The sequence below is a fragment of the Chinchilla lanigera genome, unplaced genomic scaffold (assembly GCF_000276665.1).
Source record: "Chinchilla lanigera isolate Chin_1 unplaced genomic scaffold, ChiLan1.0 scaffold00005, whole genome shotgun sequence".
Taxonomy (NCBI): Eukaryota; Metazoa; Chordata; class Mammalia; order Rodentia; family Chinchillidae; genus Chinchilla; species Chinchilla lanigera.
Window position 1 is genome coordinate 37,243,281 of NW_004955406.1, and position 27,144 is coordinate 37,270,424.

General features: G+C 52.1%; 2 protein-coding genes across 3 annotated transcripts in view; both read right to left on the minus strand.

Annotated features, from left to right (window-relative positions):
- Cacna1s (calcium channel, voltage-dependent, L type, alpha 1S subunit) overlaps positions 1 to 20,048 on the minus strand; it is a 62,149-nt gene extending 42,101 nt beyond the window's left edge. Inside the window, exons 1-6 of one of the 2 annotated variants that reach the window (XM_013522110.1) lie at positions 19,742 to 20,048; positions 18,008 to 18,113; positions 5,110 to 5,249; positions 3,284 to 3,426; positions 2,968 to 3,120; positions 397 to 602 (exon numbers count right to left, since the gene is read on the minus strand). In XM_013522110.1, coding sequence (XP_013377564.1) covers positions 397 to 602; positions 2,968 to 3,120; positions 3,284 to 3,426; positions 5,110 to 5,249; positions 18,008 to 18,113; positions 19,742 to 19,893 — 900 coding nt within the window. In that variant the 5' untranslated portion in view covers positions 19,894 to 20,048. The remainder of the gene's footprint in view (positions 1 to 396; positions 603 to 2,967; positions 3,121 to 3,283; positions 3,427 to 5,109; positions 5,250 to 18,007; positions 18,114 to 19,741) is intronic. The other variant, XM_005375160.2, reaches the window with a different exon arrangement.
- A 1,424-nt stretch (positions 20,049 to 21,472) lies between these two features.
- Ascl5 (achaete-scute family bHLH transcription factor 5) lies at positions 21,473 to 22,057 on the minus strand. The gene has a single exon (XM_005375475.1). It carries the CDS (start codon positions 22,055 to 22,057, stop codon positions 21,473 to 21,475), a length of 585 nt encoding a protein of 194 aa, XP_005375532.1.
- Positions 22,058 to 27,144: the final 5,087 nt, after the last annotated feature.

Below are 27,144 nucleotides of genomic sequence, written 5' to 3' on the forward strand. Positions count from 1 at the left end.
CTACAGCGTGTTAAGTATTATTATCCTTATGTTATAGATGAGGAGACTGATATACTGTAACATTCATAGGGAAATCAACAATGCTGGCGAGGTGAAAGCTCTCCATCCCTCAAGTGTCTGAGCTGTAGGTCATCAGAGTCACACACAGGCTTGGGGACAAGTTAGAGGTTGAGACAGGACCCAGGAGCTCCTGGTTTCCCTTCCTCACCCCTCATCTTGGTCCTGCACAGACAGATTGTACCATGGGGACCCCCCACAGGATGCTGAGACAACTCACGGACAGGGAGGTCCTGCACCCCATATCAGTGCCCAGGCACTCCAGCCCCTGCCGCCCCTGCCACTCCCTGGCAAGCCTGTGGGGGTGGGGATGGTTCTGCAGGCCCAGGCCCGACCCACCCAGTAAAGGACGTCAGTCCAGCCCTCCATGGTGATGCACTGGTACACGGTAAGCATGGAGAAGCCGAAGTTGTCAAAGTGGGTGATGCCATGGTTGGGCCCCGGCCAGCCACCCCGGCACTCGCTGCCATTGATGGTACATGGGCGCCCCGAGCCTGTCCTGGCACAGGGTGATGGCTTCTCGTTCTCCACTGTGGCCACGATATCTGCAGGCAGAGGTAGAGCCACCATCAGGCCATGTTTGTCGATGGACAAGGTGGGAAGAAGAGGTGCCCAGCAGCAGTTTAGCAAAATGGAGCAATAGGCATAGAGACACACATTCTGGTGAAAATGCAAAAGGCTGCTCCCCTCAGGCAGGCAGTGTTAGATGCAGAGGGAACCATGGGGCCTAGAGTGGCAGTGAGTGGATGGTTAGGGTGGCAGTAATTATGTCTTACTTAGGCCCCAGAGCCTCTCTGGAGGGCCAGCTGCTAGGATTAATTGTCTTGCTAAGGGTTACTTGTGAACCTGGAGGGCTGGGAGAATTGCCTTTGGGTTCACTGAGCTTTTAAAGAGGGGCAGCAGCCAAGCTGGAGTGGGGTGGGGTCAGGAGGCTGGCGTGCTTGGACAGAGTTCTGTCTGGGGCTGAAATGCAGGCGCTCAAACAGCACAGTATGAGGCTGAGGTGCACCAGACACACAGTCTGCAGAGCTGGGGTCTGCACTAGGGGAAACTGTCCATAGGCCTTGGCCCAGAAGTTACTTCTTTCTCCTCATGGTGCTTTTATTGTCTCCAAAATTCTACAACTTCAAAGACATCTAGATCTCTCTTTGTCTTAGGGCATTTACTGTCTCCCTTTGAGTTTAGACAGGTAGCTCATCGGAACTGGGGTGCCCTGCCTTACCCGTGTTTACCACACGACTCAGTGCTCTGCAGATGGAGGTAGGGGGCACTTATCCTGACCCCTGGCCCAGGGAAGTCAGCAACCCCAATCTGAGAAGAACTTTCGGTGCTGCAGCCTAGGATCTTCCAGACCCTCATGAGGACATTGGTGAGACCTCCAAAACTGGATGGCAGCTTGAGAGAGAAGGTCCCTTCTTATCTGAACGACAGGGTTGGTTTTGGGATGGAAACTGCTACGGCAATGGGAAGAGGCTGAAATGAGAGGCTAGGAAGCCACCCACTGAAGCTTTATCAGTTTTCAGTCTTTCAATTGGTTTGACCCTCCCACAGACTGTGCCTTCGCGCCAGTGGGCACAGGGAGGCCAGCAGTATCTCAGGAGGTCAAGGTGCGCAACCTGGTGAGTTGGATCCCCTTGGGGGAGGCTTGTCCTCAAGGAAGACGCCTCTTTCTTGTGCCACATTCAATTCTCTGCAGACCTCAGTGTGAGCCACTCTCGGAGGGCGGGGAGGGGCAGAGGTCAGGCTGAGCCTCAGCATGCTGCTGTCCGTGTGGGGCAGGGAGACTCAGGGTGGGGCCTGGAGGTCCTTGCAGGGGACCCACCTGCTCAGATCTACCTTCATAACAACATTAAGAGGTTTTCTCATCCTCTCAGTGAGCACAGAGTGGCATCGTACATGACCCGCAATGTCGAACAGACCACGCACAGAAGCAGGAGTGCAGCCCTACGGATTTTGTCAAGCCAGCCATTAAAGGGGTTTGCAAAGGATGCACAACACTGCCACTCTTCTCACTAAATATTTTGAGTTTTTTGAAAAGATAGTTATTTTTCATGCAAATACATTATTCATGGTTCTCGTGTCATGGGTTTATTTCTGTTCCTTAAAAATGAATTAACAGGCCAGACAGGGTGACACAAATCTGTAATTTCATCTACTTGGAAGGCTGAGGCAGGAGGATCACAAGTGTGAGGCCAGCCTGGGCAACTCAGAGGGACTCTGTCTCAGATTTATGTTTTAAAAAGGGCTGGGGATGTAGCTCAGTGGTAAAGTTTTGCTTAACATGTGTGAGGCCCTGGAGGCCTGGTAATCCTTGGTAATGGAAAAATAAATAAAAATAAGATAATATCATGATATGTGACTCAGTTTTCCTTTCTAATACCATGGATATTAATAGATCAAACCTAGACACACAAAAGCTCCCTGGGGTCCTCAGTATTTTGTAAGTAAAGGGATCCCGATGCTAAAATTTTGAGAACTGCTGGTTCCGAGTTTCTCTCGACTCTACCTGGACCTCAGTGTAGGTTGCTTCTGTCAACCCAACGAACAGCCCCTTGGCTCTAAGCTGTAGCTAAAGGGAAAGAAGGAAAACAAATTCGGGCTTCTCCCAAGCCTGCACATCTACCCACAAGTGTCTGCAAAAGCCTGGAAGACACCACATCCTACGGGCACCGGGGAGGGGGTTCTGGGGTGGATGGCGAGTGTTTCAGAGCGAGCTGTGGCCTGGTCCCCACTCCTTGATCACAGACTCTGGTAAAACTGTTCTTCCACCAACAACTCTGTGTGCTAAGAAACTCGTTTGCACACTCAACAGGTGTGGGAGGCAATGGCCTGGCCCCCGAGCTTCTTCACTAGCTGGTGCTTCATTCTGAGTTGTCCTCGGCCCCCTCCCACTCCACGTCATGTGCTTACCTGTCCCGACGAAGTAGCAGGTCTTGTGCATCTTGCCCTTGAAGAGCTCCAGCCCAATGATGGCGTAGATGATGACCATGAAGAGGACGAGCAAGGCGATGTGGAACAGGGGGAGCATGGCCTTGAAGATGGAGTTGAGGACCACCTGCAGGCCTGCCACGGAGGGCAGGGATGGGGAAAGAGGAGTCATCTTCCCTCTGCATCTCGAGGCCCTCCCTCTCTCTAAGTCACGGGACGTTTCTGGGGCACCAAGATGGAAGAACATGGGAACAGGCTGTGGCAAAAGGGGGGAGTCTACAGAGGCACCGCCACCCACTGGGCACTCCCGACACCAGCCGGAGGGGTCTGAGCACACGGAAGGCTCTCAGGGCTTTGACATCCAAGCCGGCTCCTTTGCTGCTCATGGGGGCTGTGTTGCTCTGGATAACGTTAACCTGTTCCAGAATCACGGTGAAGACCCTGGAGCAGAAAAGATGGAGAGAAGAGGACACGGGCATCAGAGACGCCGCTGTGTGAAGGGGCAGATGGCAAAGACAGTTCACCATCTGCCAACTCTGATGATTTGGTCTTCCTGTCTGGAGAATTTTATTTAAAAGGGTTTTGAGGCCAAGTTGAGACTCCATGAAAACCAAATTGTGATCCACTTGTGTCCGCTATGCGGGAAGCTAACGGGGGGCTGTGGTACATGTGCACAGGGACGGCTCTGTTCCCGGGCTGAGCACACCTGTGGTGGGTGCAAAGGCACTGGCCAGCCCTGCGCTCAGTGCTGACCACAGCAGACAGCCCAGAGCAGCTCTTCCCTGGGCCTCTCCTCGCGTAGCCCTTCTGCTGACCCCACCCGTTGTCCCTCACCCTGCCTGCCTCTGCTCTCAGGTCACTCAGAGTTCTGCTATCCTCTGACCTTCCCCTCATATCTCTCTCTGAGTCCTTCTTCTGACACTGGGACCCTTTGGGACACACTATGTGTGAAGCACTGTGTGGCATTATTCTCTGAGTCTGTTCAGGGTTTGTCTTGGCTTCCAACCAGGGCAGCTCACTAGGACAGAGGCTGAGTCACAGGATTCTGTTTTCCTCCTTGTGCGGAGAGCAGCCCTGGATAATCAGCAGATGTTCAACATAACAGTTACTCAACCGCAGGGCATCCTAGGGGTGAGGAGTGCACCCCTGGGAGCCAAGACTGCCCTGGTTTGAATGCCATCAGCTAGCTGTGTGACCTTGGGCAAACTGCTTAACTTCTCTGTCCCTGAGTTTCCTTATCTATAAAATGGGGAAAGCAGGAGGGCTGTTGGGAGAATTAGGTGAGGTGTTACATGGAAAGAGCACATGGTAAATGCTCAGCCGTGGCTGCTGAAGAGAATGTTGCAGGCTAAACAAAATTCATATGTTAATATTCTAACCTCCAGTACCTCTGAGGGCACTGTCTTTAGAGATCAGGTCTTTAACGAGGTGATTAACTTAATGAGGTCATCAGGGTAGGCCCTAGCCTACATTGACTGCTGTCTTTATAAGAGGAAATTTGGGCACATGCAGACACACCAGGAGTGCATGTGTGTAGAAAGACCAAGTAGGGATACAGGGAGAAGTAGGCCATCTGCAAGCCAAGGAGAGGGGCCCCAGGGGAAACCAAACCTTCATGCACCTTGACCTTGGACTTCCAGGCTCCAGGACCATGAGAAAATAAATCTGCACTGGTTAACCCTGTAGTGAGTAGAACCTTGTTACGGCAGCCAGGGACACTAACACAGGCTGCTAAATGTTCACTTTTGTGAATCCAAATGACAGGTGCACAAGACAGGTGTGTGGGGTAAGTGAACTAAGGACAAAGTCTGAGAAAAGTGAGCCTAGGAACTGTGGTCGCTGGAGCCCACATCATCTCCCCTGCATCGAAGCAAAGCGGATGAAGGCACCGACAGCACCCTGCTGGGGAGGAGTGTGGGACAGGCCAGCAGGTGGCGGGAGGCAGCGTTTCCCTCCCCGCCCATGGTGACAGCACATAGAGTGGCTGCTCACAGAAGGTGGACTCTAAGGGAGGCCGCTCCCTGGCATGGCTAGCACAATACTGGGGCTCTCTGCCACCCCAGGATGCATCCTGGAAGCCTCAGGGTGCTTCTGACTTCAGCCCCCACCCCTGGCAAGCCTCACCCCAGGAAGACAATGATGAAGTCCAGCACATTCCAGCCACTGCGCAGGTAGGCGTCTTGGTGGAACAAAAAGCCGTAGGCTATGATCTTCATGGCAGCTTCAATGGAGAAGACGATGAGGAAGAAATACTCCAGTTTCTCCTGTGGGAGACAACATGATCACGCTTCACCTCTGCACATGCCCAGTAACCCCTGGCCCCACCTCGGTCTCCCTCCAGCCACCCTGGGTTCCCCTGTCCAACTGGACACTCCAACAATGATCTGAAAGATCCTTTTTTACTCCCCAGGGCATAGATGTAGGAGGCAAAGGAAGCATCTCCAAATGGCTCATTAATATGGATGTGGCTCTGTCAATCTCAAACTAGTTATTCAGAGACTTTTCCTGAAAGCATACATTTTCTTCTTGTGGAAGGAGAAAGTGAGGCGTATATAAACTAGGCCTTCTCTCCCCAATCTCAGCCCTCATTCCTTCTATTAATGTGTAATCTCAGAGCTTTCTCCGCCTTCCAGAAGTGTTGCTTGATGACTGAAATGCAAAGCCATGGCCTTCTGCTAAGGGGGTTCTTGATAGGGGCTGGGCTCAGTGCCAGGTGGGGACCATGGGGCCACCTACTCCATGCCACGGGCCTACAAAGGGAGGGCTTGACAGGCCCATTGTTGAGGGAAAGGCACAGGGGTGGACAGAGAAGTAAAATCAGCACGTAAAGTTTTAGGTTGCTGCATCCCTAGGGAACAGACTGAAGTTGGGTTGAGGGAAGGGAAAACAGGACTCAGAATTGCTGCCATGCTCCCAGGCCGGGCAGCGATCCATGCACACCGGAGGGAGGCCTGCACCTGCCACTGCCTGTCTGCCTCCACTGGCTGCAGAGCAAGTTTGTCAGGGGCTGTGGGCCTCTCATGGGGTCACTTGGGTTCTTCCACAATCAGCTCCAAGGCCCAGCACTCTCCACCATCCTCCCTGCAGACTAATCTGGAGTGCCTGAAATGACAGTCCACTACCACAGAAAGCCTCTGTGTGTTGTGTGTGTGTGTGTGTGTGTGTGTGTGTGTGAGAGAGAGAGAGAGAGAGAGAGACAGAGAGACAGAGAGAGGGCCCTTGCCCGGAGAATGTGGAAGAGACTAAAATGTCCATTCTTGTGCCACGGGAACAGGATCACAATGTCACACTGCATTAGCCTCATGGCCTCTGCCAAGCACAGAGGAAAAGAGGCATGTTCATTCCACTCTTATTTATTAAGCTCAAGACCTGGTGCCTGGGTAAGGCCTGGCTGTCTCCCTGAGATCAAAGTCATGAACCTTCCAAAGCTCCATGTTTCCTTCAGAACCCTCAGGAGGTTGCCATCAGTGGGTGGGAGGCAGCAGGTATATGGTAGAAGGATTCTCATTGGTTGTTTTTTTGCTCAAAGTTCCTAGGCCTCTGTGAACCTCACTTTCCTGGTCTACAGGAAAATTCTCAGGCCTGAGATAACAAAAACTACCTTGAAAAGATAAGGAAGTGTCTACATAAGACAGATGTTCCAGAAGTCACTGACATCTGGCCCCCTGTGAAGGCTGCTTTCTGCCTGCACTGTGCTTTGTTGGCTTCCACAGAGCTGCTGCATGAGGTCATGTTTGTAGGTGAGTTCGCAAGGCTGGGCACTGTTGGACCTTAAACTCAACATGTTTGAACATGAACTTCTCTTCCCCTTAATCCATTTCCCATAAAAAAATTTTAGCTCACTGCCAGAGTTCATTTCATTTTCAGCAATCAAGTATTACTGTGTTTTGCCTGGCGTGATGGCACACTCCTGAAATCCCAGCACTCAGGAGGCTGAGGCAGGAGGATCGTTGCAAGTTCAAGACCAGCCTGGGCTACAAAGTGAGCTCAAGGCCAGCCTGAACTACATAGCAAGACCTTGTGTCAAAAAAAAAGTATTACTGTGTTTTGAAAATGGAAACACCACTACTAAAAACAGAGTGCTATAAATAGAATGATGCATTTTATTTCCCAAGTGATTGATACTAGAACAATGTAAAAATAATAATAATAGTAAGATATTTTGTGGTAACTTTGTAGGTAAAGTTAGAGCTGTAATCTTTGAGTTATCTGAGGGTAAATAGCTGCAAGTGCCACCTTTGAGTATTCTCAGGGCCAACAGGAAATACTTGCTCTTCTTCACCTGTCCTTGTCTGAGCCAGTGGCATCCATGTGTCTACCTCAGATCCCAGGGAGCTTTCTGAACTTGGGTACCACCATTCACCAGGCCCCAGCCTTCCACCCCTAATACCTGCTGTATCTATCCTCTCCGCATCAATGCTGCAGCTGCCCTCACTCCTCTCCGTTATCTGCAATTACCTGCTGCCTTCAACACCCTCTCCACCAGCCCCTTCTCTACAAAGACCTGGCCATGGCCTCCACTGCTAGTTTGCAAGTGCTCCAGGGATCACCAGATAAGTCTACATGCTCTCCTCTTGCAAGGCACCATGCAAGTCCTCTATGGCATGATCTCTGCTGACTTGCACCTCTCTGGCCTCACCCCTGGCCTGCTGACCACCTGCCTGTTAGGTAACATGACTTTCGGGGAACTCAGTAGCCCCAGCTTCTGTTCCTCGATCACCTGGGCCCTCTGTTTAGAGAGTCTCCAAGGCCTGCTACCCAGTCAACTTTTTATCTAGTAAGAACCCTGTAACCTCCCACAGGAAGAATTTGCCCCTTGAGTCTTCTATGTCTTTTCTGACACCATGTGGCTCTTCACTGCCTGTCGCCTAGCTGCAGCCTCCTGGAGGTCACGTCTTCCTCAAGTGTCATTTTAACTGTGGATTGCCAGTGGGTTTTCTGCTGCAAGGACAGGTGAGGTGGGACAGTGCCCCATCACTGGTAGTATTAGGGTATGGAGGCCAGAGTCTCCCATCAAAGGTCTGCAGAACTGCTGTGGGGGTTATGGGTTGAAACAGCCCCTGTTGGTGATTCTGCTGTCGTCCTCCAAGGCACAGGCTCCCCTGTATCAGCTCAAAGAATTCCAGACCCAGAGCTTTTCCCCTTGCAGCTTCCCCTGCCAGGTTCCTTGTTCCCCAGATACACCCACCTGGCTTACTCTCTTCTTTCAGATCTCAACTCGAATGTCAGCTTATCACCAAAATCTTCCAGGTCATCCCCTCCTCTATATCATATCTCCTTAAGTTGCATTATTTTTCTTTTCAGCAGTTGTTGAGACCTGATTTGCTGCCTATTTATTTACATTCACTGTATCTGCAGACCTAACATGAAGTCTTTGAGTGCAAGGAGTTTGCTCTGTTCTCTGCTATGTCATCTGCATCTGGAACAGTGCCTGCCATGTAAATATTGGTGACAGTGAATGAATTAATGTCCTCTGCCATCACTGTCCAAGGTGCAGACCGGGCTGGGCTGGGTCCACGGGCTGATGCTATCACTCTGAGGTGGGACAAGTATTGTATAAGTGGTGAATGAGCTTTAGAGTTTCATAGCAATTTCCAGTGGCTTCCAAGCACACGGGTAAATTATAGACAAATCTGAGTCTGTCAAAGTCACTTGGCAAGTCTCACCTGGCACAAGTTGTGAAATGATGCACACAGAGGGGCCACACAACACCAGTCCAGGGTAGATGGATATTAAAAACAATAAGCTGATCTCTCCCTGCAGACTGTCATCTGGAAGCTCTGCTCTAGAATGCATCAGACTGCTTGGCACACAGGCACTCAAGACAGGTTTGCTGAGCACATGAATGCTGAGAAGTTGTGCTTTCTACTGCAGCACAAGGCAAAGTCAGGAGCTGCCTTAGGCTCTCCTGACACCAGGGCAGGAGAAACAGCTCCTACTCCGACTCCTGACTTGTGGAGCTCAGGGAGGACCCAGTAGCCCTCCTGACCTCATGGGGTGAGTCCCCTCACTGATCCCTTTAAGGGCCTCATCATTGGCTCTCCATGGACAGGCCTCCAACCAGACCTCCTGGGGGCCACTCTAGGCTGGAGGTGGATTGTGTGTGCTCCTGATCCACTGGCCTGGCACATTCTAGGCACTCTCAAAGCTCCAGGTTGAAAACAGCAGGGCACAAGTCCTCACTCTCCCACTGCATCTGTTCCCATTTCTAAGGTCAGCCAGTCCCCACTGCTCCCCCAACTCTGGTTTGCACTGGGCTTGTGGGAAGATGGGGGAGGCTGCCTGGGCAGCTCTCCAGAGAGACCTGCTCAGCACCAGGCTCCCTGTCTGGCCCGTAGTGACAGCTGCCACCACACCTCCTTCCCCTGCCTGCGTGTCTTCCCCAAGCACTGTGGCCTACTCTGGACTCTCATCTCCTGGGCCACCCGTATCCCCTGTGGAGGGTTCTAGATCTACAGAGCCCACAGAAAGAGCCTTAATAGGGCCTGTGGAAGCCAGTAAAGGCACCAGAGCAGCTATAGGAGATGGGCTCCTTGACCAGGGCTGCTGTCACCGCACGCAAGCCCCACCCCTGGACCTGAAAAGTCTCCTTCCTTAGGGTCCAGGGATGTGACCTGCACAGACATGAATCCTGCTGGTGTGGGGGTTGGACTTGCCTGAGTGGGTTGTTTGTTATAGCACACTTGCTCCAAGCAGGCAAAGGTGGTCTGCCTGATGGGAGGAAGAGGGTAGGTGCTGGGTAGGGCTCAGGGTGAGGAGTAGGGGCATGATGTCCTGCATGTGGATGTCCTCCATGTCCCTTTGCTCCTTGGGCCTCCCAACAGGTACTCTGAGAAGGCTGGACAAGGTCCACCATCAAAAGACCCCTTAACAACAGTAATGACTGCTTACCTCCTGGATTCCCTGAAGCAGAGGGCAGGTCAGGGCCCTTGGCTTTTGTTTTCTAAGGCCTAAGATTTTCCTCAGGGCCAGAGATCTCAAAGGTGGTGCTTACAGTGCCCTGAAGAAGTGCCAGGTCTGGGAGGGAGCCCTGGGGCCTTTAGGAAAGCAGGTTGACATTGCCGGAATCCCTCTCCTAGCAAGGGTGGAGAGGACCTGGGACCCTCATGACTCTGGCACTGCCCAGGACACAGGGCCCTCTCCTAGGGTAGGTAGGGTGACCACAAGCACCAAGAATAACTTCAGTGGGAGTTCCTGCATAACCAGGGGTGACGGGCACCAGCTCGGATCCCAAATGAAGTGAGTTCCTAGGAAAATAGCACACTTTTTGCACATCCTGGTGTGGACAGGGGTTGGGACTTTTTGCAATATTTTTCCTATTTTGCAGATGAGGAAAGTGAGACCTGAGAAAAGCGAGGTGCCCTAGGCTATGGGCCCCTGCCCCACCAGGCTGGACCCCATCTTTCTGTTCAGCCAGCATGGTGTGTTGGCCGCAGCAGCCACACTGCTCTCTGAGTGTCCAGGGCACAGCGTCTCCCCGAGCCCTCAGCCTCCAGGTTTGGAAAGTGACCTGTAGAGGAGTGAGGAGAGTGGCTATATTTAGCAGGATGAACCCTTCCCAAGAGGTGGATTTGGTGGGTCTCTCCTGCCATCCTACCTCCCTGGCGGGGGCCTTCATCCCCTCTTCTCGCTCTCCACGCTGGGTACCCCAGTGCCTTCAGATTAGAGAGGCCAGATGTGCCAGTGCTGTGGACAGGGAGGCAGAGGCCCGAGAGTCACAGGAGGAGACCGCACACTTGGGGCGAGTAGGGAAGAGAGGGGAAGGCAGGGAGTCCAACCTGGGCAACAGTGGGAGACCAGCGCTGTTCTAGGCAATACAGATGATAACAGCTGAGTCTCGCTAAACACCCACTTATGTGTTAGGCCCTATTTCTATGCATATACATAGGTTTACTTCTCACTGAAGCCCTGTATGGTAAATAGTCTTACTCCTATTTTACAGATAAGGAAAGTGAAGCCCAGAGAGGTCAAATAATTTCTCAGGATCACACAGCTATGAAGTGGCAGAGCCATATTATGTATGCAGACAGTTTGGTTCCAGACCCCATGGTCTCCACCACCACGCTTATTTGTCACAGCCTACCCAGACCAGGACCCCAGGAGCTGTCACTGCCTGCAGGCCTGGGCCCTGGGCTCGTGAGACCTGGGCTGCCAGTGCTGGAGGGCGGAGAGGAGGAACGAACCTCCATCCTGTAACTCGGGCCTGCCAGGCTGGCCGTGAGGTTGTCTCACTTGTCGGTCTGATATCCTAAAGTGCAGATACTGCAGCCCCATGCACAGACAGGGGTTCAGAAGCTGCCAGCAAGGGTCCAGTTTGTTTGATTTGCAAGTTCTGCGCTTTCCCACAACCTCCTAAAAACAGCGTGGTGTGACTCCTCGCCTGGGTTCCTCCCAGGCCTTAGCTGTTCATAGAGTACTGTGTCCGCAGCTCCTGCCCTGGTGTGAAGGGGCGCGGGTGGGGAGATGTTAAGGATCCCCAAACAGGGTCGGAGCCCTTTGGTGAGGAGAAGGAAGACTCCTGGGGCTGAAGAGCCAGGCTTCCACTTCTGCTGGTTTGTTTGCGGCACTGGGCATTAAACAAAGAGTCTGCACATTGAGCTGCATCCCAGTCCTTATTTTCTATTTTATTTTGAAACAGGGTCTTCTTAAATTGTAAAGTTGCCCAGGCTGGACTCAAACTTGTGATTCTTCTGCCTCAGCCTCACACAGTGCTGGGATTACAGGTGTGTGCCACCGTGCCCAGCTCAGGGTTGTTTTATTTTGACAGACCCTGGTTGAGAAGCATCTGTTCTCTGCACAGCTCTGACCCTCTGTGCCCTGCAAGTCCTGGATCTGTGGAGGTCAAGGCCAGGCCTGGGATCCTCCTGAGACCCCAGCTTCTCCAGATGGTGAGGTGGAGTGGGCTGCTGGCTGCAGGGATCGGCAAGCACATTCCAGACCCTATAAAAAGACAGGTGCCCTGCCAGAGGCTTAGGCCCAGCCGGGGGAGGGCGCTGAGCAGCAACCTGAGCCCCAGGAATGTGGCAGGGGCGTGGAGAGTCCATGATCCTTAGCGGCAGTGGCTGCTCACGGGGGTGAGGAGGGGCTGAGCGGGTGGCCACATGGAGCCCACCCCACCCTGCCCCACATAGGCACAGGCACAGGCAGGCTTACTAGATGGGTCATTAGAGAAACGTCCCAGCACTTGGCAGTAAGGCAAAGGGAAGGCACCATGTCCTTGTCGTGTCACGCTGGCACCTTTTCTAACAGGCCCAGCCAAGGATGACTGACCTGTCCAGGGCAGTTTCTCAGCCTCAGCTCTCATGGGCATCGGGGCCAGACAACTCTGTGTTGGGGGTGGGGCTGCCCTGTGCATTGCAGGATGATGAGCCGCGTCCCCAGCCTCTGTCCACTCAGTACCAGTGTCACTCATTCCGATGCCACCTCCATGTCTCCAGACACTGCCAAGTGTCCCTGGGTGGGCAGAACTCCTCTGGCCCCGTGCCCTGAAAGCTCCCGCCCTGGGGGATGTACCGAGCTTCAATCTTGATGTTGGGTCGCATAGAGAGACAGGTGGTCTCTGCTTCATGAAAAGAAAGCCATAATGATTCCAGTGCTGTTGTCCTGTAGGGCATTAGCCGGCGTGGTGTCTCACCTGGCAACCCCGGCCCAGCATTCCTTCTCCACTGCCATACAGTTGCTGCTCCTCCAATTCCCTGTGAGCCAGCTCTACCTTCCTGCTCACTCTGTTACAATAATATATTATTAGATTATATTTATTATTATGTATAATTGTTATATAATTGTATATTGTTATATAATTACCAATGTTAATATAAATTATGTATTATTATATATTCTATTATTATATTTATAATATAATTGGGGATTGGACCCAAGGGCACTCTACCACTGAGCTACATCCCTAGCCTTTTTAATTTTTTATATTGAGGTGGGGTTTCACTAAGTTGCCCAGGCTGGCCTCAAGGTTGTGATCCTCCTGCCTCAGCTTCTTCTTGCCTCTTACACAAGCAAAACCACACACAGCTTCAAACTAATCTCTGGCATGTGCTCCTTGTATATTTTAATCAGAGATAGGTTTTCACATTTTGAAGATCATCCATCAAAGGGAGAATGTAACAAAAGCTATGCGTCTCGGGTCTATGCCCAATAACTCATCACTCACTGCTCCAGCTTGTTCACATGGGTCTCCTCAAGCTGACAAAGACTGATCTTTTATTCAGTTGGGGTCCATCTAGGAGTAGAACCCCTTCAGATTCTGGGGAGCAGGTGAGATGAAAGAGGCAGAGCTGGCTCTGGAGAGTTTGGGGCTGGGTTCTAGTCTCAGCTTGCAGGCACAACTCAGCATCGATTCATCCTCCCACTTCTCTGACAAAAGGTTCCCGTTATGACATCACCACCGCCAGGCTGCCAGTCTCCTGGGAGAGTTCTGAGATGTGATAGTAGCCACAGACCCCACAGGCCTAAGGCAGACTTCTCTCTTGGACAAATGGACCCTGGAGGCTGGGCTGGATGCTGTGTATGTCCTCTGGGGTTTTGACCCCACGGTCAGGAGAAAGCAAGATCACAACAAGGGGCCTCCCCACGGGAAGCTGAAACGTCCTCTCCTCCCTCCTCTTCCGATATCCAGGAAGCCACACCAAGAGGCCCACACAGGGTGCAGGCCTGCCCGCACAGACAGCTGGGTGTGTGCAGTGAGCTAATCTCTCTGTGCCTCAATTTACTCATCCATACAAGGGGGGAAAAGAGCTGTACCTGCCTGAAGGACATTAGGTGTGGCAATACATGGGAAGCATTTGAACAGTGCCTGATACAGTGCCAGCACTCAGCACCGACTGGATGTTCACGGCGTTGTTCATAGTGATGACAACGATTTGCTGGAGGACAGAAGGGGTAACCAGGAAAGTCATTCAAACTGGACATTCCAAAAAGAGAAGATGAAGGGTTGGAGAGAAATCAGGGACAGGGGTTGGGTGAGATGAAGGGGAATTTTTACCTGGCATAACCCTCTGACACAGCTGTTGGGGACTGTACCCTTTGAATCAGAACAACCTGAGGGTGCCTGTGGCCTAGGAGTTCTTGGCCAGGGTGCCCACTTTGGGATACCATGGGACCTGCAGATGGAGCTGCTAATGTGATGGATTTAGAGCTACAACCTAGAAGCATTTGACTCATCCAGAAATTTCTTTTGAGTGTACAGTGCTATTCTTAGTCACAGAAGGAACAGAGAGGTTACATAACTTGTCCAAGGACACACAGCTACTATGTGAGTTGGCCTGGACTCAAAAGCATACTGCTCTTTGGTCTCGTTGACTTCAGAGACCATGCCTCCCTGCAGCACAATGTCACACAGCTGGGCAGGATGCCAGCACCCTGATTCTCTTCTTGACACCCTCTGACCCATTGTGTATTTCCCAAACTCCTTGCCCTCTCTGGGCCTCAGTTTCCTCTTCAATTCAGAGAGGATCCACGCTTCCCCACTGACAGCAGACAAAATCGGAGGGTCTGTGACCCTCACCAAATGCTGGAGGGGATGGGAGGGAGAGCAGGAAAGGGACCTGCAGGGAAGGTCCCAGCAGAGCCTGTGCCTGCAGACAGCTGTCAGGGTGCCCCACCCATAATCATGGGAGCCACTGCCCCGGCTCTGCTTGCACACCGGCAGTTGCAGGGATGCTTGCCTGCCCCCACCATCCCAGCCCCAGCCCCACCCCAGCTAGCCTGGCTTGTGGCCAAGTGAGGAAGGCTCTGTCTTTGAATGCGCTGATCTGCAGAGCCACCTGCCCATCCAGGGACACAGGTACCCGTATCCCAACACGTCCAAAGCCACACTTGCCTTATACCTCCTTCATGCACCTCCAAGCTGCTGCCTTGCCAAGTGACACCACCATCAACTCTGGCCCCCTCTCTGCCAAATGACAACTTTGCCTTCCCCATACCTCTGTCCTTATCCCACATGCAGTCAGTCACTAAGTCCACCCTGATCCATCACCATCTCTAGTTCCTGCCTGGACATCAGTGGCTTCCTCCTTCTTCCCCTGCTTTCCATGTTACTCCAGGCCACGAGCAATATGGTGGCCCAAGGTTTTTCTAAACTGTACCCTGCTATCTTGTTGCTAAGGTGGACTTCTCTCTTGGCCAAATGGACCCTGGAGGCTGGGCTGGATACTCTGCATGTCCATTGTGGTCTTGACTCCACGGTCAGGAGGAAGCTTTGCCTGCATAGCTCCCTCCACCCAGGACCTTCTTCCTGCCTGGCCTTCTGCACCACTCTCCTTCACTGCCCCCCCCCATTCCAGGAGCCACACGTCACCAGGGGACCAAGACAAAGGAAAACATGGAGCCCCGTGTCCAAATGTAGAAAATCAGTGCTGATAAAGGTACTAAAGCATAAAGCCCTTTGCTTCCTTTTACAGTCTCTCTCACAACCTATTGTGGTGTTTTTAATTGCCAATTGGATAGGGTAAGTGCAGACCACAGCAGGCACCTGCTGCCTACCTTTCCCCAGCACCCTTGCCATCCAGCCACCCAACATCCTGCAGCCTGGCCAGAGGAGAAAAAGTGGAGCCAGGCATCTCCCCTTTGCACAGACCGATCAGCACACACCCCTAGCCAAAACCTATGTGTTACAATTTACACTCCAGGAAACACTGAGGATCTGGACAAGCAATGCTCTGCAGACTCACCCACCGGATGAGCTATGGCACAGTAATCCAAGGTGGGGACAACCACAGCCATACCCTTCCCTGCCACACACAACAGCCCCTGTACCCAAGCATGGGCCTCCCTACTCCTGTACCTAGGTCTCTCCAGGAGTCCAGGGCACCAAAGGGCAGGCATCAACCTCAGAGCCCATCTTTTCAGGTGGAAAGGTGGCAGAAGGCAAGACCATGTGTGAACCAAGTCCCCAAACTCCCAGTGCATGTGCCATTGTCCCAATGGATTTCCTTTACAAAACATAAATTCAATGATAAAATTAATTAAAATTTCAATACCATGACCACAGAGCATTAAACCACAACACGATGCCCCACTGAGCTCAGGGCCCTGCACAGGTCACACACCCACAAAGCTGGCCCTGTCTTCATCCTTCAGTCTCTGGTTAAATGTCCACCCTTTGGGGAGCATCCCTGGCCCCAAGACCAACCCAACTCAGGTTCTCTTCTAGTAGCACATCAGTCTCCCTAACCTCACACATGGCCCAATTCATTTAATTACCTGCTTAATTGGCTTAATAGTAATTACTCATTGAATCAATTTATTTAATTAAGCTCTACAAAGATGGAAACTATGTGTATTTGGCTCACCTTTATATCTCTAGTATGTACCATGGATATAACAGGCACTAGACATATACTTGTAAAACGAATGAAAAAGTTAATGCAAAATTGGTCCTTAGCTTGCTTTCTTTAAAATGATGAGTTGTTTTGATAGCTGAAAAGTCCCCAGCCTTTCTCAGATGCCTACAATGCAACCCATATGCTGAGCAAGAGATAAATATTAAACTCCCTTCATCCTGTTCGGTCCCCTCTCATTTCCCTCTGGCTGGGTGTCACAGAGATGAACCCATAGCTGACAAGAGGGAGTGGGGAGGTCTCAGGCAGAAGCTGGTCTGCTTTCTCTGGACGTCACAACAAAGGGGTCACATTAGAGTCTTTCCCTCATAGTTAATGCCCCACCGAGCCCTGACCTACTCGGTGACATTGGTTGCTTTGGAAAGGTTTCCAGTCAGTCAACTGGGGAGCTCACCACCCTGTGTATGTAGGTGCAGCACTTGTCTACAGAAAAGCACACATGGGCCATTTGAAAAGCCTGAGGTGGCCATTTTGTTTCAAGATGGAAGATGAAGTAACCACTGAGGTGTAATTTAATACCTCCAGGGAGACAATTTCTTGCATATGTAGTCAACTTCTTAATGGAGCTGAGGCCCAAACTATGACAACATGAAGAGAGGGATAGACCAGGGCCCTCTAAATCTGGACACATGGAGAGCTGAGGCTGCAGCGCAGAAGGCACATACTATATAGGCCACCTTCCTTTCCAGCACTGGCACACTGGCCCTCTTACCTCTCAGGCCCACTCTCCTTCCACACTGGGAGCTGTTTTTCCACTCAGCGAGTACACATTTAGAATGCCAGCCTCTCCCCAATTCAAGACTGATTCCCATGGAAACCAGCAAAGGGGAGGCAGAGACAAGCACTTTCTCCCTGGCCCAGATACATTAAAAAACCTACACGTTCTCTAAAGGCCTTGTTGAAATGGTGGGCTCCACTGTTTTTGCTTTTGTGGTGCTGGGAATCAAAGCTAGGGCTTCAGGCATGCTAGACAAGCTTTATACCACTGCAACGTCCTTTGCCCCCAAAGGCACTGTTTCTAAGGGGACTTCCTTTAGAAATCCTCATGCTATCACCATGTCAGCACTATAGAAGGTAGAGGAGTGGGTTTCAAAATCAGAAAGGCTGTAGCGTGAGGTCCTACTGCAAGGCTTGAAAGAGGTGATACTAGCCACCTAAACTTCTCCAAGCCTCAGTGTTCTTACACCCGCAGTCCTAAAACATGCTTTTTTATTGGACTCCTGGGCCAAACTCTTCCATTAGGCAAGCTCCATGTGAGCCAGTTTCTTCTGAATCATATCCATAGAAGAGAAACCAGCATTCAACCTTTGTGGCTCACTAGCTGATCTTACTAAGCCTCAATTTTCACACCTGTCAAATGGGACTACTTTATGGGGTCATTGTGAGGATTCAATGTATTTGTTCCTGTTGGGTGCTTAGCACAGTGCCTGGGCACAAAGGGTACTTGCTCAGTGCTGACTGGTGAGATCACAGAATCTGGACTGAGTAGGTTTGCCCCACAAAGCCCCTGAACGCCTCAGCAACCCCACAGGTTGGAAAGACAGGGCCTGAGGGTCTGTGTCCTGAGAAGCTGAGTCACCAGTGTCACCGTAGGAACACAGCCTTCTAAGGGGTGCCCCCAGCCTGGGCATGCCAGCCCACAGGAAGCAGGATAAGAGGGCCTATCTTACCAGGCCAAGGTTCAAGGTGTTGTTGTCATCTTCAGGCATGGGCAGGTACACAGCCAGGGCTACACAGTTGGCAAAGATGGTGAGCAAGATGATGGTCTCGAAGGGTCTGGTGCCAGAGTTAAGGAGAGCCCCGAGTGAGGTGTGCAGTTTGTAGGATTGAGGAGAAGAAAACGCCAAGTGTTAGTCTGGACTGTGACTATAACATTACAGGGATGGGGCTGCTCCTGGGGACTTGGGCCACAGGTTCCATTCCTGCTGTCCTGCAGGAACCCACCTGGGAACCTGGCTCCCTCCCTCAGAAACAGGTAACATCCTCTTAGGCTCCTGCGGGCCACAGGGCTGGAACCTGGCTGAATCCCAGGGGGTCTTGCCCCTCCACTCTAAGTACCTCTCGTTTTTGTCTGTCCCTCCCAAGGCGCCAGGACTTTCTGAAATGGTGGCCAGGCAACCCGCTGAACGACTCCCTCAGAGAAATGGCCAGGAAGACTGGGGACCAGATGCAGGTTTGGATGAAGCTCCCACGGGGCTGGCCTGGAGAGAGGGAAGGCGGAGAGCCATGTGTTCACACCAGTGTGCACAAGTGTGCACCAACTCACACCTCCCCTCTCCCAGGCACAGGGTCCTGCCTTTCTTGATTTGCTGACCCATTAGAAAGCAAGAGTGTGGGAAGAGTCAGGGAAGGAAAAAGAGGGTGGGTGATGTGCTGCTTGGGGATGGGCATGGAGAGGCACCCTACAGAGGAGAGTTGGTTTGAACTATCCCGTTTCCTTCCCAGAAAGCTCCAGTGTCGGGAAGAGAGAAGGCTTTGTGGCAGAGGCTTGTGACAGGAGAAGGCTTGGAGGAGGGAGGATGGAGGAAAGGGAGAAGTGGCCTAGTAGGCCTGCTCTGACCAGAGACAGACAAGGAGGAACAGGCCTGGACCTGACCCCACGTTCTCGCCCCACTGCCTTCTAGTTATTCCTCCTCCTTTCTTCCAAAGGGCAGCTGGAAGGAGACCATCTTCCATAGCCCTGTAGAAATATTTCAAGCATTCCTGACCCTCTCAGAATCCACTCAACACAGCTTCTCCTCTGCAGCTTCTTCCCTGTTTCCCCAAATAACCCAGATATTTCCATCACTTCTCCTCCTCTCAGAGCTCAGGCAAACATAGAAAGGGATTTGAAGTCCCTGTGCCCAGGGCAAGAAGTCTGAGCCAAAGCAGCCAGGTTTGCTGGGCCAATGTCTTGGAGCTGCTAAGGGCAGGCCTTCCTTCAAACCCAGTTCTCTTCCAGCTCCGTCCCCAGCTGGGCCTGGGTCCAGGGATGCCTTCCCTCAAAGACTGCTATACTCTTCATTTTCACCCCTCTCATCAAGGGAGACAATTCCGTCAGAGAAGCTACTGCTCCCCACCCCCACCATCCTATTCCAAGCTGAGACCATGTCTTCAAAATCTAGAGGACACCCCACGGTGATGAGGACTGGGGCACAGTTGAAAACAGTCCCCATGATACAGCCCGCTTCCTCAGACGGAGGAGGGTCTCTCTGGTTGGTGGCCCATTCAAACCCCAGGGAGCCCTCCAACCCCAGCCCTGCTCTCTGGCAGGGGGTGGTCTTCCTTGCTTCCCAAAGGTTCCTCGGGCCGTGCTGTGGCAGCTCACTCCAGTCCAAATCCCAGCCACCCCAACCCTCCAAGTCTGTGCTTGGTGACCACCCCCACATCACGCACAGGCTCCCACCGCTGGCCCCAAAGGATACTTCCATTCCACGATGCTGATGCAGGCCTTCCTCAAGGGGTTCTGCAGGCTCAGGCAGAACAAGGCCCGGGGTGGCCTCGGCAGAATCTCAGGAACAGGCTTCTTGGGCTGTTTCTTCCTCAGGCTCTCGTCCTGGGGTGAGGACGGCTCCATGGCTTCCCTGGCAACCTCGTGTTTCCCTGCTCCCCCACCCCACTACCTTCTCCTCCCTGCGTCCCCAGTGTCCCCCGCCTTGGGGACTGGGTCTGGCTGAGTCCGTCCTGCTGAGCCAGCCTGGCGGGGGCAGGACTGGGGGTGGAGGATTACTCTTCCTGCTCCCAGCGAGTAAAATTAGCCTCCACTGGCTCCCTGCTGCCCAGCCTGAGCTCCTGAGGCCAGGCAGCTGTCACTCCTTCCAGCCCCGCCACTGACATCCCAATTCGTCCCCTGAGGAGGGTGGGGGCTGGGAAAGGAACTTACACACAGGCCTAGGATGAAACAGGGGCACTGGCCACTGACACAAGGGTTCAAGGCTGGGGCGATAGAGTTCAGAAAGGGGGAGACTAAGGGGTGGCGTCTCAAACTTCAAACTGGCGCCTTGCAACACTGTCCCAAGAAGGTGCTGGGTGGCCTAGCTCAGCACAGCTCCATAGCACCCTCTACCCCACATCTCAGTACCTGCAGAGGTCTGTGCAAGCCTCCTTCATCCTTACTTCATCATGCTCAAATCTGTCAGGGAACAGTTAACTCCTCCTGACTGGGGCGGCTGGGGCGGAAGGCTCCCAGGACAACCTCAAAAGCGCTCACCACTGACCCGCACCTGTCACACTTTACAGAGACACTAGGCCTCCTCCCGTCCCTAAAGCTCAAGGGTCTGAGACTGCACACTCCCGCACACAGGCCTTCAGTGAGTGCTAAGCGCTCTGTACCTGTTAGTGAGTGCGTGAGCTAAGAGGACACTCTCCACACCCTAGCCCAAGTGCAGCTGAGCTGGGAGGGTGAATGAAGAAGGAGCTGGGGTGGGGGTCAGCAGAGACAATGGTCTGAGAATCACAATACTCAACAGTCCTTTTATTTAGCTCTCTAGTGTAAACACAGCGCCAAGGAACCCCAGCGGCCTGCAAGCCTTAGGGCAGAAACTGCACTCAACCTAGGAAAATCCCGGAGAAGGCCACACCGAGGGCTGGGGTATGTGTGTGTGCGGGGGGGTGGGGGGAATCGCTTTCCATCCGAGAAGTCAGAGAAACCCACGAGGGGACACGCATGTCCTCCTTCCAAGAATGTCCGTTCCTGCGGTGCTGGGTTCCTCTGTCAAGCGGCAGCGAGCTCACTGAGGCCATCTCCTGGAGGGCCGGAGCTTGGCGCATCTGAATCAAAGTGCGACTTGCTCTCTTCCAGGGGGTTGGGAGACAGGGCTGGCCTGAAGAGAAGGACAGAGCAGGGCCTCCAGAACCAGGTTGGGTTCCGAACTTCCCCAACGCAGGCCGAGCAGGAGCTTGACGCAGGGGCATCAGTCCTGGGCGGCCCCCTGCAGCCTGAGGAGGCTGCGGGTGGGTTGCAGCGGGCACGTCAAGCTGTCCCAGGCCGCGCCCTGCAACGCACTCGAGGTGCTCAAGTCTACAGTGCCTCTGTCCGACACCCCGAGCCCAAGCTGGTGGGGGCAGGAGCGCCACGGACCTTCAAGCTTTAGGCCCCTGCCCTGAGAATTGGGAAGTGGTGCGGACCCCCAGAGGCCGGGGCGACCACAGGCCCATCAATGGCTGGATTCCTCTGACTCAAAGAAAGGCGAGGAGGAGAAGCGGGAGCATTCGGACGGCTCGGGCACCAGCGAGGGGGGCGCCAGGGCCTGGCCGTCGCCGGGGCAGTCGGGCCGGGAGTCGGCGGGCGGCGCGGAGCCCGCGGAGCCGTCCGGGGCGGCGCTCAGCAGCTCCTGCAGGTACTTGATGTAGCGGATGGCGGCGCGCAGCGTCTCCACCTTGCTGAGCCGCTTCTCGGCCAGGGCGCCGGGCAGGTGGCCGCGGAGGCGCGCGTAGCCCTCGTTGACGCACTTGACGCGCTGCCGCTCGCGTTCGTTGCGCTTCTGGATGAAGGCGGGCTCGAAGGGGCAGTCGTAGACCCCGAAGGCGCCGGGGAAGGGCACGTAGGGCAGCACCCCCGCGTAGCCGTCGTAGTAAGGCGGCTCGGCGGGCGCCGGGTACAGCAGGAAGGGCATGTTGCCCAGGGGCTCGGCGGCGGGCAGCGGCGCCTGCCTGGGCGGGGGCACGACGCCCAGCTGCGTGCAGCTAGGGGCCCCCACGGGCCGCGGGTCCACCAGGGCCCGGCAGAAGTTATTGTTCATGGTGTCGCGGGGAGCGGGACCCAGAGTGAGACTGTCCCTGAGAGGCCCCGGCTAGGAGTCTGCCCGGTTCTGACCACGGGGACAAGTCACATCGCCAGCAGCAGCTCCGCAGCACTTGCTAGGGCCTCTTTTTGTCCTTCGGAGTGGCTTCAGAGGACTCTCGAACGCGAGCCATTGCTCTGGAGAAACGTGGCCCCTCGCAGAGGCTCAGCAGGCGCGCTTTCCAGTCCCACTCATGGTGCTGCGGACCGCTGAAGGCCCTCACCCTCCTCCACGCCACTCACGGGCGGGCGACAGGGCGGTGTGCCCTGCTCCCTGCAGCCCAGTGCGGGCACGTCTACTGGCCCTAGCCGCGAGCCTCCACGCGGGTGCGTGTAGGGGAATCCCCAGTGCCTGGTTCTTGTACCTCGCAGCCTTCGGGGATCCCCAGGCTGTCTGAGGGTCCCGTGTTGATGGCAGCTGTCAGGAGTACACCAGCTCAGCAGATGGGGTCTAGGGAAATGTTTCTAAAAAAGAGGAGAGTGACTGTGTTAGGGGTTTCCTTGTGTGCCTCTCAGCCTCAGAAGGAATTGTAGCATTGTGAGGGGAGGTAGGTGGCTTCTGGAAAGGTGCAGATCAGGGCTCAAATCACCCCTTAATAGATGGGTGGACCTCCTTGAGCCGTGATTTCCATAAATGAAAACATCCTTCCCAAGAGATCAATAAGATATGAGGATCAAATGTGGAAAAAGAGTATCCCAAAACCCCTCCTCCAGGACCTGGCCAAAACAAGTGTCCAGCACTCCCATCTCAGCCTTTTTGCTAAGATCAAGTATAAAAATGCCCAGTGATGTCATTTCCTTTGAGAATTCGGATCAAGTTTTGTCACTGATACCTTCCGGGGCCTAACTTTTAAAAGGGGCTCAGAAATGATCTATTAGCAGTTGGGACTGCAGTGGCAGTCACAAGAAACTCAGGCAGTGTTGGCACTTTCAAAACCCTCTGCCGGATAGAGTCAATGGCCAATGTCTTCTCTGCCCAGACCTTGTGAGTCCGGGATACACTCTCCGTCCACCCTGGGCTTCTCTTCACAGAGGGGTCCATCCTTGCACCGCTACATGCCCAGAGCCTAGTCCTGCCCCTGGCAAGTAATAACGTCCCCCATACCTTGTTGAATAACAGAGAGGGGATTAGGCAGGGAGCTGGGCTTGTCAGGGTGGGACTTAATTACATGTAGCCTTTCCCAGGTTTTAGGAAGCTGTTATTTCAGAAATAATTGGTCTGTAATGACTTTAAGTGCCACCAGGCCTCATCCCGGTGGTTATCAGATCCAGGGTAAGTGTAATTTCTCCCAGGAAGCCGCTGTGTCCTTGTTCCCCTCTCTTGTGCGTGTGCAGCGTCCCTAAACGCCATCTTAACACGCGTCATGCTATTACTGCTCTTCTCTTGTTCACTGAGTGAACGAGTGGGTACTGCATCCCACAGACGGGGCAGTGTGGGGTCTTGGGCAGTGGCCAAGGCTCCTCCATGAAACAGAAAAGGGCAGCCCTCTCCCTGACAAGTGGGTCAGTGGCAAACTCATTCCCAGGAGTGTCTCCTGTGCCCTCCCACCTCTGTCCTTTTTGCAGACCTTGAGTCTGCTCCTGGCTAGCTTTGGCTTCCATGCTGAATGAGAAGATTCCAAGCATCATGGAACTGACGCTTGTGCTCAGGTAGAAGAATATGCCGGAGACAGCAGCAGGACCGAGTTCTATATGCCTGCCCTTCTCCACAGCCTCCAAGGGTTCCTCAGTGTTTTAAAGAGAAGGCTCTAAAAGATCTCCTCTCCCAAACAAACACTTGTTTCCATCAGGATACTGATGCTTCTGATACTCTGCTTATTCCTCACACTTCACTCTGACTCTGGCTTTGGGGCCTCTGGCCCCTCTCTGCTTTGTCACCCATAGGGAAGGGCACAGATACAGCTTCTGGCACACTGTGGAGCTTTCTAGCTTCTAACAGGGACTTTCAAGGCTGTGCATTCTGAGATCCACCCAAGCACCCAGAGGGCATGGCTGAGTGTCCACTTTCTTAGTGCCCCACTCCCCCAACCCTTGCTCAGTGCTGGGCAGGTAAAGGCTATTCAAAATACCTGCTCCAGCTTTCCTCTGCAACAATTTGGGATCCAGACTGTTCTCCCCCAACTTAATTTTTAAAAATTTGATCTGATAGAGGTTAGAAAGGTATTTACATAAATGACAGTTTTAATAAATATAACAACCTCTGCTCCTGTTTCAATACTCATAGCTTTTTAATTTTTAAACTAAAGAACCCATATTCTATTTACATTTTTTCATAGAACTGGCTCAGGCAAGAAGCCTCATGGCAGGACATAATTCTCTGTGAATTACGTCTTTACTGTTAGAACAGAATGGGTAACTTGCCAGAGAGAACAAGTGGGAACACACCTGTGATTGAATAGTTTCTTCCCTGTCACAAATCCTCTGCCCCCTACAGAAGCCGAGTGAAGTGCAGTAGCCCATCATTACTAAGCAGCATGATAGTAGCAATTCACTGAGGGCCTTCCACGCTCAGGGACCGCACCAGTACTGGTTTCAAGCAGTCAACAAGCATTGTCATGAAATACCTATAATCACAGCTATTACTTGTTATTTATGATATGCAAGACACTGCTGAGTGCTGTATGTGAGTCATCTCATTGAATCTCACACCATTTTTGTTCATATTATCCAGTATCACAGGTGAGAAAATAGAGGTACATACAGGTTAAATCAATTGCCCAAGGTGCCATGGTTAATAATCATGAACTAATAAATAATAATCAACTTTCTCTTCTTCCCCCATTATTTCTCCTAGTGTCTTCACCCCTGGTCAAAGAATCAGAAAAGTTTGCGTTGATCTAACAGAAAGATCTTAGTAAATTATGATTCCTAGTGGAGAGAAGTGCCGCAGTAGAATAAAATTATAGTGCTAATATTTACCCCTGCTGTGATAAGAGGAGTATTGCAGGTCACCTTGGTTGTCCTTGGGAAGATAATGCTCCCTGGAATATGTTCTTACCAAGATAGCTCACAGAGTCTTGTTGCTGGGAGGACTGAGTCAAGCACCAAGAGCTTATCTCCTGGGAGGCCCCTTGCCTAGGCTTAGGAAACTGGAATGGATTCTCTGGCAGGGCCGAATCTGTCAGCAGCCAGAACCTACCTGTAGGCTGTTAACTTGCCTGGGTGGAACCAGCTGTCAACAGCGCCACACTGTGGTGGGGAGAAATAATGGCAGAATCAGGGGGAGGAGGTTCCAGGTCTTGACCCCGTGGGAGATATGACTGTAATTCCCTAGATGTTTTGAAAAATTTAGGGTAGGGAAAGACCCTCAAGGAAGAGGTACTGAGCTTTCTGTCAGTGTACTAATTTTTCCCCTTGAGTGTGTGAAGGAATTCAATTCACTTAAATTTTCCTTATATACAGATAGATAAGATAGGTACAATTAAATGTGCTTTTAAAAAAAATAAAAATAGTGCATTGTTATTTATGATATGCAAGTATTAGGCAATTTACAAGACACAAGAGGATCTAAAATAGCATATAGCAGCCTTCTCACTACACATTAACTTCCATAGCCACTACTGAGAGAACACTGTTGTGTGGGGGTGGGGGGAGATCATGGGTGCCCACGGCTGGCAGGAGGAGTCTAATGTCCTGCCACACAGCTTTCTCGGGAGGCATGCTCCCCCTGGCCTTCTCTTCACGGCCGTGACATGGGCACAGTTATGCCCTGTACAGCTACTATTTTGTGGGGGTTCAGCTATTACCAGACATTGTGCAAAGAACTTTATAATCTTTAATCCACTGTGCAATAGAGGAATAAATTGACAGTAGTGGAGGGTGGTCCCCAGGGCCTTGACCCTAGTGCCTTCTGCTTCTAATTGTGCAACAGGTAATGTCTGCCTCACCAGCACTAGCCCCTTCCTGTCACATGAAGCTGGAGGCTGTAATTGTGATCCCTCCTGAAGGACGGATGGCATGCTATTACCACCTACTGTAGATGACTGTAATAACTAGCCTGCTGATCTTTGTCCCAGCCCTTTCCTGGGTGCCCTATGTTTTTTAAAGAGAATTTTAAAAATAACAAAATACCAACAATACAGACAAAAACAAAACAAAGCAAAAACAATAAACATGATACAGGGCTTCAGAACAAGATGATAGGAATTAACAGTGGATGTTATATTACATATTGTTCTCTTCAACGAAGTTGCTCAGATTACCAGGGGTAAAAATGCAAGGTGGATCAGACCATTACAGAGAATAAAAAATAATAAAAAATTAGAAGCAATACAGAGCTTCACTAAACACGATGGTAGGAATTCACCAGTGGTTGTTATATTGCATATTGTTGTCCTCAAATTAGTTGTCCGGATTACCAGATATAAGCGTGCAAAACTGGTCAAAAAATTTAAGCCTAAACTGTTCCTTTCAATAAACCAATAGACATCAGCAGTACAGTTATCCCAGCTATCCTGCCATATACATATATATTTTTCCCTCCCTTCTTCCTTTCATTTTCTCCTTTCCCTCATCCCAGTTCTTTAAAGTACTCCCCATGCAGTTTGGTTTTTGTTCCTGAACTCTCTGCCTACCCCTCTGTCTTCAAGATTTCTACCTACCTTCTCTTCCAGTAGATTTTCTGTCTTAATATTGAGATCTTTGATCCATTTTGACTTCAGTTTAGTGCATGCTGATTGACACGGGTCTAGTTTTAGTCTTCGGCATGTGGAGAGCCAGTTTTCCCAGCACCGTTTATTAAAGAGGCTGTCTCTCTTCCAGTGAACATGTGCCCTATGTTCACCAGGCTCCCTTGCCCCAGTCTTACATTCCTGGTGGCCTCCCAGGACTCCTCTTGCACCTTACCCCACCCTGCTGGCAAATTATAAGCACAAGAACTCCTGTCTTCACTTCGTCTTTGAGACACGCAGTTCAGGCTTAATAAATGTTTGTTGATTGACACTGGTGGGACCCCCTCCCTCCAGGAAGGGATGAACTATTCATTCAGCAAAGGCAGATAAGATCTTTGGATAAGGTGGACTGCTTAAAGAAGAGACAACATCATTT